At 39.9% G+C, this 20,422-nt stretch overlaps 1 protein-coding gene across 4 annotated transcripts in view; it reads right to left on the bottom strand.

Moving 5' to 3' along the window:
• KMT5B (lysine methyltransferase 5B) overlaps positions 1-18,433 on the bottom strand; it is a 35,067-nt gene extending 16,634 nt beyond the window's left edge. Inside the window, exons 1-3 of one of the 4 annotated variants that reach the window (XM_020784112.3) lie at positions 18,295-18,433; positions 7,324-7,559; positions 4,751-4,898 (exon numbers count right to left, since the gene is read on the bottom strand). In XM_020784112.3, coding sequence (XP_020639771.3) covers positions 4,751-4,898; positions 7,324-7,483 — 308 coding nt within the window. In that variant the 5' untranslated portion in view covers positions 7,484-7,559; positions 18,295-18,433. Of the gene's footprint in view, positions 1-323; positions 422-4,750; positions 4,899-7,323; positions 7,560-17,565; positions 17,644-17,765 lie in introns of those variants that run through there. The other 3 variants (XM_020784111.3, XM_078383646.1, XM_020784115.3) reach the window with 3 other exon arrangements.
• Positions 18,434-20,422: the final 1,989 nt, after the last annotated feature.

Here is a 20,422-nt window from a genome sequence, read left to right as displayed (position 1 = left end):
AACTTAGGTTTTTAAATAAATAAAATTTTAATATAAAGAAACATACTGCCAAACAAATTCTATATATATTAATTAATATAAATATATTTTAAATCATACCTGGTTCTTTAGTTTCTGTGTTTCACACAACATTTGTTCATGGCTTTAAGCTCTAAAAGGTGCTAGAATAATGTTTTCATCATTCATCCATGAAGAAGGTAACAACCACACTTAGATTGAAAAAGGGTACTAATGTTTCCCCCTTGCAACAGTCAGCTAACCGTCACTGCATTTGAATGCAAGTCCCTTTCCATTCATTCATGTAAGCTTATAGCTTGGCTCACCTGCTTGAACTGTTTGGCGTTCTTTGCTGCAGTGAGGCACCATTCACCAGTGCACCTCCTCTGTGCTTGTGACATACTTTGGTTTACTTTACACTGATCTGTAGAAGGGGATGGGGAGTGACTGGTCATGGCTTATGGTACAGGTTTGGGTTAAACATCCTTTTGATCCCTTCTATTTCTGTGATTCTGAGATCACTACAACTGTGTTGAAACAAGATGAAATGTTGCCAACTGGGGAAGTACACAGAAGTCCAAATAATAATAATAGCACACAGTGTAGAAACCAGCATCCTCTGAGTATGAAATATTATTATCATTATGACTGAGAATTGGTATTGCATTCTACGCAGAAATTACACACAAGGCGCTAAACTTCAGAATGCCCATTTCTTCCAACAGTTTGTCATCAAAAACATCCTAACTGGTGCTAGGAGCGCAGAGTGAATTTAGATGTAGAATATTAAATTTCTCAGTACTGTGTCAATCTGGGGACAATGCCTCCAAACACTATGAATGGTGGCATCAAACACAGAGCAGGCCAAACACCTTTTCTCAAGCACCACCAAAAGGAGAACACAAACTGTGTCTTAAAACATTTTTAAAAAATCAACAATGTCTCATTGCAATATACAATACTGTACAAATAGGACAATTTGCATTTAAATAACTGCCATATTTTTTCAACAATTAATATATTTAGAAGTATCTCACAAAAGCCTGCTTGAAATTGCCACATGGATTAGAAATATTAAGGATTGAGATTGCACATGAGAATGTAGCAAAAATACAAGTCATGGATACCACTAGAAATTTATCATCACCAAAGAAAAGTGACAGCAATGTGCTATATTTAGGGCACTTCTAATTGACTAGTTAAATCTGAATGGCAAAGTACACACTCAGAATTTATCAAATGAAACTTCATGTTTCAGAAAGATTCCTGACACCACTGAGAGCCCCTTTCAATCTATGTAAACAATACTGGGTTATATGGCCTAATGCTCTGACTTAGTATAACGATCTGTGCGGTATAAAGTAAGCCTCTACAATGTCGAGGCAGAATTGAACCCTGATCATAGGAAGAGCACTGAAGGATTTCCATATTAATGGGGTGTGTGGGACTGCATATTCTAAAAATACATCCATCTTATATGTGCTGCTTTTATATGGTAACTAGAGTTCACTTACCATTTTATAAGTCCCTTTACTTGCAATAATTTCTATTGAGGTCTGTTTTAAATATTTTCATAGCCATGAAACAGGACACCTGTAATGAGTGGTACATTGGGCTGCTCTTGAGGACTATTCAGACATAGCAACCTATTCACAATGTTGCTGCTAGACTTTTGGCTGGGTGTGCTGTCATAATCACATCTGACCAGTATTAAAAAAAGAACCAATACATGTTTGAGTTCAATTCAAAATGCTGGTGCTTACCTTTATACAGGTTATGAATCAGACATTTCTTGGACCACTTTTCCCTACATGCCACTTCTCCTATCTTTTAGGTGATCATATGAGCCTTTCTCCAGTTGCCTCACTTTCTGAGGCATAGGGGGTAGTGACCAGGGAAGAGAATCCTTTTGGTTCCGGTGTCCTGCCTTTGGAATGGCTGCTCCAGGAAGCTTAACTACCAATTGTATTATCTCTTGGGTGCCAAACAAAGGCCGTTACATTCTCCCAGGTTTTCAAACATGTTGGTCATTTTTTTAAGCCAATATAAAATGTCTTGTGGTGGACAATATTTCATCTCCTGTCTTTTGCTATTTTATGTATTTTGACTGCTTGGCTGTATTGTTTTTAACTTATAGCCAGCTGCCACAATGCTGAAGATAAAGGAATATAAACCTAAGCAAATTTTTTAAATAGTGTTATGATCATTTATAGATCTTAATTCAAATAGGCCTTTGATGGTGATGAGATTTTGACACTCGTTTATAACATATCAAGTTTCAAGATTATTATCTAGGTTAAATTAGTAAAATACACACTCTCAAGACTAATGTAAAAACTAACAGTGTTGGAGAAGTAGGACAATTTAGAAAGCTTTATCTAAAAAAAAGATTCACTAGATATTAAGATTACAGAAACTGACTTGATAACACATTCTATTTTTGCACAACACAAAAGAATTCATAAGATCATCATATAGTTCTATCAGTGCAACTGTGAAGCTCAACTAGTTTCACCTAAACGCAGGTTCTGCTTCTTAACTAAAACACATCCACTTTTTTTCAAACCATGTACAGAGAAACACATTTCCAAGCTTCAAGCAAAACGTAATTTATTTCGCTAAAGAACATTTCTCAAGGCGTTTAGTACTTGCAGAAGTTTTAAAAATCCTTAGAAAGAAATCTAAGGGGGCAATGACTAGTATCCCCAAATAGCCCAATGAGAACTAAGCACACTCAATAGCCTTGGAATGATTGACTGACTGTTGTGGGGAAGTGGAAAATTGGAATGAGGGAAGGAAAACATCCTGGAAAAGGGCATAATTGATAGGCAACCTGAAGAGAAGAACTCCACAATGTAACTTTTTGTTCTTGGGCTTGCAGAACGATTAAAAACTTTTGCAGGGTTTTAAAGTAAGTTAAAATGAACCTATACTGGATTTAATTCTCACTATATAAGAGAAAGAAACAGCAGTAGTGGCACTATGCTGTGAACTACTGTGTTACTGCTACTGGAAGATACTCTGTTGTCTAAAACATCTGTAACAGAACTACTATAATTTCTTCTTCATATATTGTATAGCATCTTGTGCAAGGGATTATGCAATCCCTTGTATAAAAAGAAGCACATAACTGGATTATAGTTTTCTCATGTGAGGATTTTGTGCTAACTCAGGAAATCTTCTGAATATGGGTCTTCAGAATGCATCGCTAAATCTAAAACTCTGATAAATTAGGGAAGCCATCTCATAATCAAAGGTCTCTAACCAAAGTACTACAATAATAACATAAAATGTAGAAGGAGTTATGAGAGTTTTAGTTTACACATGTGCAATGTACCCTCTAATTTTCAGCCCCGTGTTTCACCTTTTTCTTGCACAACATCACCCCAGCATGCATGCGTGCCTCCGCCCCCCCCCACATACCCAGGGTTCCGTCGCAACTGGGATCAAACACGATCACTGCGCAGAGGAGGATGAGAACTGCACAGAGGGAGGCAGAATCATGCAGACATGTCCAGCTTAGAGGGAACCTTGCACATATTGAGTGTATAAATTATTAAAATAAAGTGGTGCTTTCCCATGCACTATGCTACTATAGCACCTTCAAATAAAATTACAGTACTACTAAACTTCAAAAATGTTTACAAAACGAATATTAAGCAGATTTAGAATGGGAAAACTCACTTTTTCACATGGCTTAATAATTTTGGAAATTTTACACCTGTAGATATGACATTCTATGGTCAAAATATGCAATACTGTTTGCAGAGCATTATCTTTAAGTAGATGAAGTTTTCCTCACTGTATCTTGACATGAGAAGATCCACTGCCTTAAAACATTTAAATGTTATTTTCATCAGCTTACAAGAACCCACAACATGAGTATTGGTTGCAATCATTAGCTTACCTAATATAATAATTCAGGCCACCACACCATGATGAATAATCTTTTTTAATTTAATGCAATATGTCCACATCAGTATTATTTAATAAGTTTTTTATATTTAAGTAAAGATAATTACCACAAAATTCTCAAATGCTATTCTTGACTTTTTCCACAGTGTAAAAACTAGGAGAGAGATGCTTCAGAGGTTGGTTGTTGAAGCCTCAAGCAGATAGGTTTGATTGTTCCAATGTATCTTCTGGTACCTTGGTTATTTTAGGTGCCGAGATAGTACACAGAAAGAATGCCCACCTACCTAAAAGCTGTGCTATGGGCTCAAACTAAAAATCACTTAGGAACCTAGGAAATTTTGAAAAATGTAAATTCTAAAAATGAGGATTTTTCCTAAAAATGCAAGTATTAAGAAAGAATTTACATATTAAAGCTACAAATCAAGATTTCTTGCAAAATTACATAAACAGCCAGTCTGAATGCTAAAAAGCAGTCATTTATATGGAAAATGAGATACTCCCATCCTTCCCTCCAAACAGTCCAGTAAAAACTAAACTGCCAGAGAATGAAGACTGATGAGGCGGGGAGGACAGAAAGAGTAGGGGGATGAACCAGAGTATTCCGGACAGGATTTTAAACTTCACCTTTTAACACTTCATTATTGGTCCATCTTACAGTATATTTAGCCCAATATCTCATTTGCAACATCACAACAAATAAATGATATCTCAATTAGACAGTTAATTTCCACTTGACCAACTACTCTGGGCTCAAAAGAGCAGTCAGATTTACATTTATTGTTCACTACTGAAAGAAATAAGCCTTTTTGTCCCTTGTAGAGAAATTAAAGTAAATTACCTAGTGTTCATTTTATGTGTTTGAAAACCTAAATATGGATCAAGAACCAAACTAGTTGCTAGGTCATCGTTCTCACACAGCTCCTTGGCAGACATTCCAGAGGAAGGCACGTAGCGACTTTGGCCCTCAAATCCCGAACCACCACTACCTGTATAAACCAAAAAAAATGTCAGTATTAGCTTAAAGAGACTGTTGAATCTTACGGACCTTTCCCCTTCAAGAGGCAATCCCATGGGGGATAGCAGAAGGAGCTTCAAAATCCATGCACTTTAGCCCAAAATATTTGCCAGTACAAAGGAAAAAATTGACATCTCCTATGAGACCCCAACAGCTTTATTTACAGGAAAAAAGGAGTTCCTGCTTTTAAGGTTCCTAAATAGCTTTGACCCTGGGGACATAATTAACACATAAAGGACCAAGATTCCTGGCTGGAGTTTATACCAATTTAACACTGCAAAGTATTTGGTAAAAATATGATACTCAGTGATGCTACACCCATCATTAAGAGGCCGTCAGGAGACATTAGTGAATGTGTGCTACAGCCACTGCTGGTTGTGTATCCAACAGTATTTAAAAGCAATGTTTGGGAAGGATGACAGCACAGTAGCTATTCCGAAATGAAATTGGTATTCTATTATTTCTTTGCTTGTGGACAGATGACTAGCAATATCTTTCAAATGTAGGCTGCATGGTATCCTTGGTGCTTGAATACATTTCTTTTTCTGTGAAAGATAGAATTCATTTGCAAGAGGCACATTATATTTCATTTTAAATCTAGCTTGCCCTGGATATTTCTAAGTGAGTGCGCAGTGTTCAGTCCCCAGACGATCAGTGCTGGAATACCATGGGCATCCTTTTCCATATTCAACATAACTTACAGAAATTTACTAGTATTTCAGGGGATGGTAGTTTCACCTGATTTTGCTCTCTGATTTTTCAAAAACACTGACACATTTTGGTAATAACAAGAATTCGAAAACACAAAGAAGATGACATGTTCGATCAGAGGATAATGGTTTAAAGTCAGAGAAAGAGGTCTGAACATGTGAAGAGGTAATAAAAGTTTCTTGTTGGTCAATGCATAGCCAGCAGACACTGCTCAAGTTTGTTCATGACAATATTTCAACAGCCAGTCTTAGCAACCTGTGTGGTTCACCCTGGCATCCAAAAATTGCCTCCTTGCAGATTTTTGTTGTTCTGGGGCTTCTTCTCCTTTTTCTCCCATTATTAAGTAGCTACTCCTTGATTATCATGTTTAAAAATACAAACAAAGCCAGGTATGAAACTTTAGCAGTATTGTCTTAACAAACATCAGGGTATCTCAGAGGTAGTTTTCATGGTAGACCAGTGGTTGAGTAGCATTCAACATATACAGAGACATTCATGCTGACAGTATACACAGTGAACAGCACAACCAGTGTTCACATCGCATGATAGATCTTGAAGATGACTTCTATTCTCCTTGTAACCTCAGAATTCCAAGACACAATATTTGCAAAAGGAAAAAGAGATTATGCCACAAGAAGCTGGGGGAGTTATAGGTGAAGAATTTGTATCACTGCTTTATTCAAAAGTTAGAATTGTGGATTTTGGGAAGCTAGATTCTACTACAAATGTTTAGGGACACATGGTATAGACTTAAATAGCAAAGGAGATAATTGCAAAATAAAGGTGATCATCATCCCACATATGACAGGAAAGACCTTTTACTTGGAGTTTCTTAGGAATAGCATTACCTAAAATCTGTAACACAAGAATATGGATATGTGGCCTTCTGGATATTGTGGACACAATCTCAGTGATCCTTTACCACTGGCTATACTGTCTAGGTCTGATGGGAGTTATACTCCAACAAAATCTGTAGACCCACACATCTTTCACATCTACTCTCAGCCATACACAGCATCTTTGGGATACAAAGGCTATTCCTGTCCATTTAGGGTGAAACAAGCAAAGAGCAACTTTCAGTCCAACCAATAGTAAGTAGATAATGCACCCAAGTATTCAGAAAAGGTACTGTAAATTCAAACTGCCCTTGTTTCTAAATGACAAATCCCAAGTTTAAAACTTTTAAGGACACCGGAGACCTCAGTAAAACAGGAATTAAACTGAATAAGCAGAAGATATTTGCAACTGCTCTGAAGAACACACCAAGACATTGAAATCAGTGGAGAACTTTCCATGGAATCTCATGGTTGTGGCCTGCATCATAATCACCTGCTTTACTGGGACACATCATAATTATGTGGATACTTTCTCTACCACTGCATATTAAGTAGGGTTTTTAAAAAAACTTAACTTACATATAAAAACATTAAACAATTCACATTTCAGCTTTAATTGGGACTTAGGTTTATTTCAGAACTTAAAAAAAGATTAAATCACTACATTAAACTGTCATGAAATAATCAAACGTATTACCAGAAACAAGGTAATTATGTACAAATAGAATAATATATCCAAAAAATACAACCTTCAAGAAGTTGAAAATGTGCACAGCAATACTCAATAAAGAATTTTAAAAATTACAAATAACGAAGTGAGATCTTCCTATCATGGTAGCTTATACATACATCTGCTTGACCGTCTCTCAACTCCATTTTTGCCAGTTTTTGGATTTTCCTTCCCAGGGTGCTGTAATTTAGACTGGTTCTGATGGTGATCAGTAGACAGCCTGCTTCCATTTCTCCGGCCATTCACCACCATGTTCTTGGATTCTCCCAACCACTTCATTCCCACAGACAAATTGTCCCCGTCGCATTTAGTCCTTCTTCAAAAGGCTTTAAGATGTTAATTGTAGTTTACCTTCCTAATCAAAAATAGAAAAAATGCAGAAGTAGAAGAAAACATTGAAAACCCAGCTATAACAAAAACAGTAAACACATTCATTGCGAAAATACTGATGTCAATAGATAAGCAATATTTTACTGACTATTTTGTACTATAGTTCCATATAAAGTGTGAATTTGTGCATTAAAACAAATATTTTTCCCCAAGCCATATATAAATATAAAATCACCTAATAAGCTAAAAAGGGCTGTTCATAAACTTGCATCTATATTAATGTAGGAGAAGATGTATGCAATTAATATGTAGAATTACTACCTTTTTGCATATGTATTCCCAGCCGGTCCTACTCTGTAAAAGCCTGGACCTTATCCACTGTAAATCTTTTACTGGGTCCTCAAGGTAGTTTCTGCCCAGATTCCAGGGAAAAACCATACTGGAAATGGTCAGTGTCCTCCAATACTACTTGGAGCTCAAAAAATTGTATACTTGACTCCTGGGCAATAATTTCAAAGACCATTTGATTACATTTAAAATCTCCAGCATCAGTTTCACACCATTGCCTCGTAATATTAGCACTACTTGTGCTGTGTCTTCAGATTGTAAGCATACAATCTGTTTATTTTACTACCTATTACTCTTATCAAGGGCAAAGCAACAAAACAAGATCTAGTAACTTCTTTTAAAACATGTGCAGAGTTTATAATTCTATTTAAAAGTGATTTAGAAAATACTTGTTTGAAACTTCAGTATAAAGATAAGGAGACCAAGTTTGGAAATGTCAGGCAAAAACAAAACAATAAAAAATAAAAAAGACAACAAAAAAGTGGTGGCCTTAAAGACTGTTATATTTTAATGTGAGCTTTCGTGGACAAGTCTACTTCTTCAGACTAATACATACTGTCTGTCTGTGCATCTCTATCTATGAGATAGACACTATCTATGCATCTCATCTCTCTCTCCCTTTCTTTGCCAGTATTAGAATTCCACTACCCAATGTTTAAAGCAATTCAAGAGTTGAAAACCCTGCATCAATTGGTTTACCATGCCTATAACAGGCGTAAATGAAGAAATATTAAAACATTAAAATTAAATGTTAATTTTTTTAGTTCACATATTAAATATACCTTGACCTACATACATATGTTTTTATGATTACCACCAATATACTAGTGCATAATTTTACAGTTATATTTATCTAACATATTATTCCTCAAATCCTACTAAGGTTGTTACAGATGTTCAGATTCTGCTTAACAGAACAAATCATAACTAAGGACAATTCTCTGCAAAAGCCAATCACACAATCTACAGTTCTAGCAGCCAATCAAGCCCAGCAGCCAATTAAAATGAAGGAAGACAGAAAAGAACAGTTGAATACTAAAACCTACAAGTGTCCTGAAAGTTTCAACAGATGAAAAAGCATCTAGTACGGCTACAAGAGTTTCCCCTACTGGGAAAACAAAGCTGCATTATTTGCATCAAGAAAATGTTGTTTGTACTGAAAGTGAGGGACCGAAAAGATAAGGTTATGCTTCCCTGCGATCATTGCAAAGCAAATTTTAGCCATAGGGGACATCGCTAAGCGATCGCTCCAGTGATGGCCAAAAGTCCATCGCAAAGCGATTTCATCACTCAACGGAGCGATCGCTAAGCGAGGCACCACTGTACCCAGATATTCTGTAGCTAATATAAAAGAAAAAATACTTTCCCCCCCATGGCTTCAAAATTTCTTCATCTGTGTCCAAGAGCCATCATTCAAGCCTTCATCAACTAAAGACAACATGGCAACAGAATATGCATTATAAAAAACAATAAAGGAGCACATTTCTTTTCCCCTAAAGGAAAAAAGGAAGGTGTTCCCTCTCAGCATTTTAAAGGGCAGCTTCAAGAATTGCAAGTTCAATGTTGATTCACATACCAGGTGTCCTCATTACTTAATTTGAATCAAATTCCTGATAGTGACAGATTGAACTTCTCAGGACTTAGAAAAGTGCTTAGATTACTTTCTCAAATATTCTTCAAACTTCAATATACCATCTATTGCTGTGGTAAACCAAGACTACCATCACCATCGTTATTAATATTGCTCCTACTATTATTAGAACTTAGACCTCTGCAGTGGTAATGGTGGTTTATCCATATCCTACACAAAATGGAAAATCATTTTAAAGTTTGAACCCTTGTGCATTTAAATATGTTAAAATGTTAAGTATGTGGAGAGTAAAGGAAAATTTACCAGAAATTACACTTGCAACTTAAAAAAAAGTAAGCAAAACTATTAGACAGTTGCAGAAAAAAAATCACATATTTATCAACATTTCTAATAGTTGAATGTTGTTTACTTTACACTAAATGATGTTTTCCCTATAGTTGGTAACAGGGTCTTTGTAAAAGAGTTCCATTCAAAGCACTATAGAAGTAAAACAATGATACAATAATTAAAATTGCATTTGTAATCCAATAGCGCCATCTTTTGGAAAATGTAAAAATATACAAGTTATAGGTTCTCTTAGCTTGGAAGAACTTAGGATGGCAATTCCCAGTTTAGTATGTCCCACATTAGTAGAAAACAATTAAAATATAGATACAGAATGATGACATTTCAGTTTCTAAATAAAAAAATTGAGTATATGTAGGATCTATGAGACTTTATATTGCTGTTACACATCCAGCAATTCCTGGAATTCCTGAATGAGGAAAACCTGGGTAAAAGAACAGAAATATTCACAATGTTGAACGCCAAATAAATTTATATGTATGACTGAGAACAGATGACCAGTTAAGAAGCAAAGGAGTGAAAACAATGCCAGACAGGTATCACAAAAAGGAGAAAAAGATAATGGAAAAACACAAAGACACAAAAGTCATGAATTTTCCTCCATTTTAACTGGCTTGACTGGGTGAGAATATTATTTAATTTCTATGATTCTAAATATGTTAACAGACTGAATAATGTATTTTACTTTAATATACTTTTGGTTTTAACATCTCTGGTATTTTAATACTGTATGGTTTCTAAATATTACTGAAGAGTACTTAACGATACAATGCTTTTACTTTTTACTGATGTATACTCTGTTTTTATAGGCCATAAGCTTTTGTATTTTTGGAATGTAACTTAAAACATTCTCATTCTTCTTTTTCATTATTATTTCATTATTATTATTTAAATAAAATATTAAATTTATTTTTAAAATGAAATAGTGATTTAATTAAATTTGGTTTTTAAAAACCATTGATTTTTATTCACCCTGCTGATGATGCTTATCCTCACTTCTGTATAACATATGTTCAGCTAGTGAGTCTCTGTATTCAAATACAGGAATACAGAGGACATAAAGAAGGCAGGAACCTCAGCTTGTAGCATTCATTTCTAGCCTGGGGTAAACCTGTAAAACCAACCAAAAGAGAAAAGGCCATACTAAATAGGTCCATGAAAATACCCTTGAAAACAAGAATCCTACCTTAAAAAAGAGCATTTCACTGACTTCTAGCTTAAGGGCTAGGTTCTTCCTTTGAGAAGAGTCAGAGCTCAGACACCAGCTCAAGATAAAACTTCCAAGTATAATTATATACATATGCTAGTACTATCAGAGTATTTACTGTAATTTACTTCCTCAAAACTAACCTCAGCTGCTTTCAACATTACATTTTGTGCTGATGTTTGATATAACTGATATTGTGTCAGCAAAGGAGAATTATATCTGTAACCAAGGTTCCACAAGCATTTTACAGTGGTGCCTCGCTAGACAGTTACCTCGCATGACAGTTTTTTACTAGACATTGACTTTTTGCGACCGCTATAGTGATTTGCAAAACAGTGATTTCTATGGGGGAATTTCGTTGGACAATGCTTGGTCCCTGCTTCGCAAACTGATTTCCACTAGACAACGATTTTGACAGCTCCCTCTGCACTTGCAGAACAGGTGTTTTCGGGACCTAAGCTTCGGAAGACAGCGATTTAAACAGCTGATCGGCGATTATGGCCAATCTTTGCTAGACAATGACGATTCTTCCCCATTGGAACACATTAAACAGGTTTCAATGCATTCCAATGGGGAAATGCTTTTCACTAGACAATGATTTCGCTAAACGCGATTTTAGTGGAACGGATTATCATCGTCTAGTGAGGCACCACTGTACTTGATAAATTAGGAACCAAGGATATGTATCAGATGCACTTCCAAACATGGATGATGAATAGTTCTGAAGCTCACAAAGACATTTAGTTAATCCTACTATAAGTATTGGGAGTTCAGAACGAAGCAGGGCAAAGGCTAATAGAGTATTGTCAAGAGACAACAAGCTGGTCATCACAAACACTCTTTTCCAACAACACAAGAGGTGACTCTATACATGGAAATCACCAGATGGGCAATATCAAAATCAGACTGATTATATTCTCTGCAGCCAAAGATGGAAAAGCTCTATACAGTCAGCAAAAACAAGACCTGGAGCTGACTGCGGCTCTGATCATCAGCTTCACATAGCAAAATTCAAGCTTAAACTGAAGAGAGTAGGAAAAACCACTGGGCTATTCGGTATAATGTAAACCAAATCCCTTATGAATACACAGTGGAAGTAAAGAACAGATTTAAGGAACTAGATTTGGTGGACAGAGTGCCTGAAGAACTTTGGATAGAGGCTCGTAACATTGTACTGGAGGATGCAACCAAAACCTTCCCAAAGAAAAGGAAATGCAAGAAAGCAAAGTGGCTGTCCAATGAGGCCTTAGAAATAGCAGAGAGGAGAAGGGAAACAAAAGGCAAGGGAGATAGGGAAAGATACAGAAAACTGAATGCAGACTTCCAAAGAATAGCAGGGAGAGACAAGAGGGCCTTCTTAAATGAACAATGCAAAGAAATAGAGGAAAATAACAGAAAAGGAAAAACCAGAGATCTGTTCAGGAAAATTAGAGATATTAGAGCAACATTTTGTGCAAAGATGGCCATGATAAAGGACAAAAATGGGAGGGACCTAACAGAAGCAGAAGACATCAAGAAGAATACACAGAGGAATTATATCAGAAAGATTTGGATATCCCGGACAACCCAGTCAATGTAGTTGCTGACCTTGAGCCAGATATCCTGGAGAGTGAAGTCAATTGGGCCTTAGAAAGCCTGGCTAACAACAAGGCCAGTGGAGGTGATGGCATTCCAGTGGAACTATTTAAAATCTTAAAAGATGATGCTGTTAAGGTGCTACATTCAATATGCCAGAAAGTTTGGAAAACTCCACAGTGGCCAGAGGACTGGAAAAGATCAGTCTACATCCCAATCCCAAAGAAAGGCAGTGCCAAAGAATGCTCCAACTACCGTACAATTTCACTCATTTCACACGCTAGCAAGGTTATGCTCAAAATCCTACAAGGTAGGCTTCAGCAGTATGTGGACCAAGAACTCCCAGAAGTACAAGCTGGATTCCAAAGGGGCAGAGGAACTAGAGACTAAATTGCCAACATGCGCTGGATTATGGAGAAAGCCAGAGAGTTCCAGAAAAATATCTACTTCTGCTTCATTGACTATGCAAAAGCCTTTGACTGCGTGGACCACAGCAAACTATGGCAAGTCCTTAAAGAAATGGGAATGCCTGACCACCTTGTCTATCTACTGAGAAACCTATATGTGGGACAGGAAGCAAGAGTTAGAACTGGATATGGAACAACGGATTGGTTCAAAATTGGGAAAGGAGTCCGACAAGGTTGTATATTGTCCCCCGGCTTATTTAACTTATATGCAGAATACATCATGCGGAAGGCTGGACTGGAGGAATCCCAAGCTGGAATTAAGATTGCAGGAAGAAATATCAACAACCTCCGATATGCAGATGATACCACTCTGATGGCAGAAAGTGAGGAGGAACTAAAGAACCTTGTAATGAGAGTGAAAGAGGAGAGTGCAAAAAACGGCTTGAAACTCAATATCAAAAAACCTAAGATCACGGCCACTGGTCCCATCACCTCCTGGGAAATAGAAGGGGAAGATATGGAGGCAGTGACAGATTTTACTTTCTTGGGCTCCATGATCACTGCAGATGGAGACAGCAGCCACGAAATTAAAAGACGCCTGCTTCTTGGGAGGAAAGCGATGAGAAACCTTGACAGCATCTTAAAAAGCAGAGACATCACATTGCCAACAAAAGTCCGAATAGTCAAAGCTATGGTTTTTCCTGTCGTGATGTATGGAAGTGAGAGCTGGACCATAAAGAAAGCTGACCGCCGAAGAATTGATGCCTTTGAATTGTGGTACTGGAGGAGGCTCTTGAGAGTCCCCTAGATTGCAAGGAGAACAAACCTATCCATTCTAAAGGAAATCAACCCTGAGTGCTCACTGGAAAGACAGATCCTGAAGCTGAGGCTCCAGTACTTTGGCCATCTCATGAGAAGAGAAGACTCCTTGGAAAAGACCTTGATGTTGGGAAAGTGTGAGGGCAAGAGAAGGGGACGACAGAGGATGAGATGGCTGGACAGTGTCTGCGAAGCAACCAACATGAATTTGACACAACTACGGGAGGCAGTGGAAGATAGTAGGACCTGGTGTGCTCTGGTCCATGGGGTCACGAAGAGTCGGACACGACTAAACGACGACTATAAGTATTGCCACTATGGATTGGATTTTTTTTGGACTTCCACTCCACATAATTTGGTGGGAACTCACCCACTCCAGTGAGGCAGCAAGAGATAGAACAGCTCCTCTACTTCTATTCAATTCCTTAATGATTCATCTGGTCTGCAAGGAGAAAATCACCTTGGTGATATGTATAAATGTTGAGATTCCCAGAAACTTGAAAACGCTCAAGGGAGACCAAGTTCTGACAGAGGATGCCTCCATGGACTTAATCTCCCATACGGCTCTGCAAGTCTCAGGGAATCTCAAGATTCCTACGGAAGTGCCAGGTGCTTTCTTCCCTGCTGACCAGAGGAAGGGTTAGGGAACTGAATAGAGGCAGTCAGATTGTTCTGTCTCTTTCCAACAAAATATCAGAAAGGAAATACTGGAGGCCTTAATAAATGAGGCTGTTGTTTGGTTTGTTTCCTAAATTGGATACCTGGCTGCAGACTCACAATTTATGCATTTTTGGGAGATGAACCAACTTGTGTTGCCCTGAACAAGATACAAAGTCCCAGGACAGACCCAGAAGAAGGGAATAATAGGGCACTTCTGAATATTTTACATACAGAAAACCATAGAAAGGATCACATGTCAGAATTAACTTGACAGTTGGGGGTTACTGTTATTAGATAAATATGAACAGCATAAAAAGTGTTTCAAATTTATGGCAAAATATTTCTGCTGAATAGTTTTCCAATTCTGTATAAGTTACAAGAAGCCTTCCAAATCCATCTTTTTAAATTTTTTTGTATGTACTGTACAAATTTTCTTCCAAATGGAAGAAGTTTTTAAAATGCAGAGCTCCACCTACTTAGTGGTACAGTCCTGACACATTTTAATCTTTCATTGGCTATTTCTGGATCTTTATTCTCCAAAGAATTAATGATCACCACAGTTCCCAACAGCAGTTTTAAAACTGTCTACCTTCAGGAAATACTTCCTGCACTGACATTCCTGCCACAAAAATCTGCATATGTAATGTATCCATATATACTGCACATGCAATGTATGTAATACCCTGCATATGTAATATATCTAACAAAATTTTCTAGGACTGATTAGTTTGATAAATACATACTCTACTTTTCTACTTTTAGCCGCTCAGAGTGGTACTGACCTACCAGATGGGCGGGATATAAATCAAATAAATAAATAAATAAATAAATAAATAAATAAATAAATAAATAAAAATTTTACTTGAGGCAGTTGAAAATAATAAAGCCAAATAAAAAACAAAATAGAAGTGAAGCATGAAAATAGAAGACACAGCAATAAAAAATAAGCATCACTCAACCAGTTAAAACTCCTTTAACAGCATTTTGACTTACATGTCAAACTTAACACATCTCTAAATATACCTTTTTCTATTAACAGAAGTAAATCAACAAGGGATTCCCTTGACAGTGAGTCCCAAGTGCCTAAAAACAATCATAAAGAAGACCTTCTCATGTCTCCACCAAATATGCCTCTGATGGTGTTGAGATCACGACATGAACCCTCTCTGGAACATGTCAAAAGCGAGGCAGAATGCAGCCTTTCAAACAGCCTTGCACTAAATTGTAGAGATAATAACCTACTGGAAAAAGACCAGTAGGCCAGTGAAGCTGTTGTAACAAGGAATTCACATGTTCCCTGTATCCGGCCCAGTCAACAGTCTGGCCATAACATTCTGGATCCGTGTAGCACTTTCCAGAGGAAGCACTACACAGAACATGACAAAGTAGCCCAAATGGAGTGTAATTAAGTTATGTGTCAGGCCCAGCGTAACCAGGAATAGCACAATTTCAGCTTTCACAGTGCACTGGGTTGGGGGACCAACCTCAAACATAACTCTGCAAGTAAATACTCAGGTTGGAACTTTATTCACCATCTCCTTGCAGGTGAGTATTGAAGGCCAGACTGAGGAGCTTTTGGCACTACTGAGCTTTTGTTATGGACTGTCAAAAGCCTCCCAGGGAATGCTAGGATCTCCTGAAATACAACTAAAAATAACCAGAGTATAGCAACCCATTGTGTTCCTTATCCCCTTGATATCAGAATGTATCTGTTTCTCACATTTTCCCCCCTACGACTTTCACTTTTGACCAAAATATTAAACAACTGTAGCCACATAATTTTCCTCTGTAATCCTCACAGTCTCACATTATTATTTCTCCCTAATTTTGTCAGCAAAAACAATGATGCTTTTTGAAACAAACATTTTGGAATGGAAAATATAATGTCAGAATAGAGCAATGATCACTCCTGATATTGTAGCTGGGGAGAATTGGGTTCATTATGTAAATAAAAATATTCTAGTGAAACTTAACAAATAAAAATAATGGGATATATACATTCTTAACACCATTTGATCAGAAGTCAATCTTTATATTTGTTCTCCAGTAAAACCCACAACAGATTTCATAAGTAAATACAAGTTTTAGTCCACAATTTCAATTTCATTCCTTTACACAAAAAAGAACTCACAGCTGAAACCAGAAGAGCAAACTTCTCTGGCTACTCAGCTGGATCAGAGCTCATTTCTGAATCTTCCCTGAACCTACACTGCCCCCTAGAGGTCATCTGTCGTCTTCTTCAGACGACGAGCGCAACGAACTCCCCAGTTCCTCCACTCTTGTCAGCCCTGCCCGATCGAGTCCGCAGCTGCTTTGTGTGCTGGGCACTGCTCCTCAAACCCATCCCACCCGAGAGACAAGGCGTCTTTCAAGCAGCCAGCAGTTCCATCCCACCGCTCCGAGCATCCACAACCCATTTAGACGCTAAGGAATTGCAAGAGAACGCCAACTGTCACAGCCACCAACTCACGGGCGGGTGTGGGTGTCAGAGTCATTTTGAGAGGACCAGCGTCACTTGGCCTCGCGGTTCCTTTTACAACTGCGACCTACTGGCCGGCCATCGCCTCCTGGGCGCTCCTTGAGAGCTGGCTTCTCTGTACCCAAACCCCAAAAGGATTCCTCCAAAGCCTTGTGTCTTGCTCTCTCTGAAACTAAGTAGGGGCCTAGGCCTGGAAAGGGGCATCACTTAGGAAGCCCCAGGCAGACACCCCTCCTCAGCCTCTTGAAGGGACGTCCCTATACGGAGAACAAATCCTCAAAAGCAGTCAGAAACAGACCCCGCCAGGCCCAAGCTTCGAGCGCCTTGTCCTAGGCTGGCCACTCTTGCCTCCCAAGCACTTCTGATCCTCAAACCATCACTGTGGGCACGGGCCAGTTTCTCATACGCTGCTCTGCCTGTGCCAGCACGCAGAATGGCTAGCTGCCTGGTTTTTTCGGGCGGCCTTTGGCCCCAGCATTCCGTGACCGCCGCTCCCTTTCCTCTCACCACCAGCCACCCCACCCAAAGGACTCGGGTTAATCCTAAGCAGCCCATCGTTTTGTCCCCGTTTTCGAGAAAGGGTCACACTTCTTTCCGCACCTCTTGCGCCCTGCCTCTTAGTTGAGGCACTCTCCCGGAATTTTGCCCCCAACCACCCACGGCCTCCCTTTGGGCCCTGCCCCGCCTGAGGGGCCTCGTTCCTCTCCCGCCTCCTCCCCGGAAGGAGTGGGGCCCTTGCCACTGTGCCAGCCCCAGCCTCTCCCCCCCCCCACCCTACTTCGTCCCCGCACAACCCTCACCTCCGGGCTGTCTCTGGACACCACGGTTCTCTTCACCATCCGCAACCCGGCAAGTCCAAAGCCTCTGCCACCGTCGTCCACAATCCAGGCCAGAGGCGGAAAAAAATATAATCATATATATATATATATATAAAAATAATAATTCCAAGGGGGAAAAATGGCGGATTAAAATCCAAGATGGCGGCGGCGAAGGGCGAACGATATCGGAAAAGCTACCTAGAGATCCATCCGCCAGGACCCGCGAGAAAAAGTCCCCAAGTCCCCTCACACCGACCCTCCGGCGCAACAACACAAGGCCAAGCTCGTTCCTGTCTTCTGTGGAGAATGCTCGTCGCCCCAAGGAGACCCACGGAAGCAGATCCTCACGGCGCGTCAGATGCCTTTTGTCTAGCGTCCAGACCCGCTGTCCTCGCACAACCAGAAGAAGCACCGCCTGCTTGTGTGCTCCAAAGCAGCGGAGGAAGACGGCAAGCTGAGCGGGGATCTCTTTTGCGAGGGCGGAGGAATACGCTGCCAACGAGCGTCTTACCTTAGCGTTTTAACTCCACGGTCGAAGCGAGGTACAGCAAGCCACCCCCCGTTCGCTTCTGCAGTCTCTCCTCTCGCTCTCTAACCCCTCTCTGGCAGGCGGAGGAACACCGCGAAACAGGACGCGTGACTGCTACTAGGAAGATTCGATGCGGAGGGATACACGTATAAATAAGATCAGCTCAGTACAGTTTTGAGAACCCGAGAGGAACCCGTGGAATAAAATAAAATCCGCCCAGCCAGCCCCGTTCCTTTAAAGAAACTGGCGTGCCGGCCGAGATTGTTCTGGATAAACACAAGTGGCTTAAGTTCATGTTGGCTATCGAATCATTCTCGCAAGTTGTCACCGGGCAAAGCCAAATATAATTTACCGATCATGGTCGGTTCACCTGAACCCCGATAAGCCTCTTATTTTTTTTTCTGCCTAAGAGGACAGAAGAAATAAGAGTACTGTATTTACCAAAGCAACTAAATAACGCTTCACGCGTTACATGGCGACCGGGCTCCGTTCGATTCAGAGCAGGAAGTTGTGCGACCCCCGTAGTATGCTGCATATATAGGGTGTACCCCTCGCTCCACATTTCCCCAGAAAGATTTCTCTCGATTTTCTTGAGATTAGACGCCGGCATGAATCCTCTTTTTAAAGCAAACCTCAACGAGAGTTGTTTGCCTCCTCCTCCGGTCCTCATGCATCAAGCAAAAAGGGAAGGTGGCAGATGTGGAGAGACCTGTTACCTGGACCCGATCTATTTTGGCAGTTGGCAGAGCAGCCATTTAAATATGCACTTGGTAGGGCAAATAAATCTCGAACTACTTCGGGGGGTCAAGAGTAAATACTCTGCTCCCGGCGAAAGGGCGAGGGACCTGAGGCTAGCTTGCTGGCAGGCCGTGTGCCGTGTGGTACATACATATCCCGAGAGAGAGAACCGCCAGCAAGGAGGGCAGGGGCGATGTGTCCTTTCCTACCACACTTTCACGCTCGCCTCAGGACTGGTGGCGTGGAAAGGGCTCGGCTTAGTTTGATTTCGATCGTGAAAACTTCCGTAGGAGAAGGCGGTTTTCCCTGTCTCCGCTGTTGCCCCATTGTTACCACACCGTGTGAATGCGATCGTCGTGTCTGTGTCTGCCTTTCTCTTGTGTTGTGTTCGCTAGTAGCATCGAGGCACTGGGGATCTCTCTGCTTGTCTTTGCCAATAATACTTGAACGTCTCTGAATAAGGGACGACAAGAGAGATCTAGAGCCGGCAATGACTTCTGCGGAGTGGGGGGAGGAGGATTTTCCGAGGTTTCTACCGTAGTCGTGAAAACAGGCGTTGCTATTTTCCCCCATTTCTCTAGGTCAAACCTTACGCTGTCCATACAAGAGGCCTTTTATGTGAGCAACCTGTTATCAGCTGGTTGTGGTTAACACCTGCATCTGCAACCCTCAGTGGTTTCTTCCTTGCCGAACGCTGTCTAGACTCCGGCAGAATCATCTTTATTATTCACTTTTTCCCCAGTTGTATTTTGACAAAAGAATGAGAGGTTTGTGGTTCTGCAGTACTTTCAATTAGTTGATGTTAGTACAGTAATCAAGAGAGGCACAGAATGCAAGGAAAAAATGAGAAACTAAAGGCATAGGTAAGGAATAGCATTTTGTCCTACAAGTTCTCCATATCTAGAGCAGGGCTCAAGATTTTATGCACCTTACATCAGTGGCATCTGGTGCCCATTGTGGTTAATAGGATGGATGGCATAGCAGCCAGTGTTGGCTGGAGCTGGGGGTGACAGGCACAGCTGGAGCAAAAGTGGTTGTGTTGTTCATTCACATTCGCATGCAGGCATTGAGACCCTCCCTCATTCACACCCCACTCCTACCTTTAGCGCTCAGCTGAAGAGCAGAAAAACACACAGTCTTCAATAAGCTGTTTGTTACCAGAGCAGAAAGGCAGACCCTCTTGAGAAGTTGAGTTACTGTAGCTGACTTGTCCACTCACATTTTCTTTCTTTTGTCCACCATTGCTCACACAGACCGAAAAGAACAGGGGTTTGGCATGAAAAGAACACAGCTGTAGCTGGGACTCTCTGCCTTAGAAAAGAAGCAGGCAGGAATGGGCTGGCTGGGGGTAGTCAGAAGCAGGCCGATGCCC

The sequence above is a fragment of the Pogona vitticeps genome, chromosome 1 (assembly GCF_051106095.1).
Source record: "Pogona vitticeps strain Pit_001003342236 chromosome 1, PviZW2.1, whole genome shotgun sequence".
In the NCBI taxonomy this organism is placed as follows: Eukaryota; Metazoa; Chordata; class Lepidosauria; order Squamata; family Agamidae; genus Pogona; species Pogona vitticeps.
Note: the sequence above shows the minus strand (reverse complement) of the source record. Positions and strands in the feature narration are given on the sequence as shown.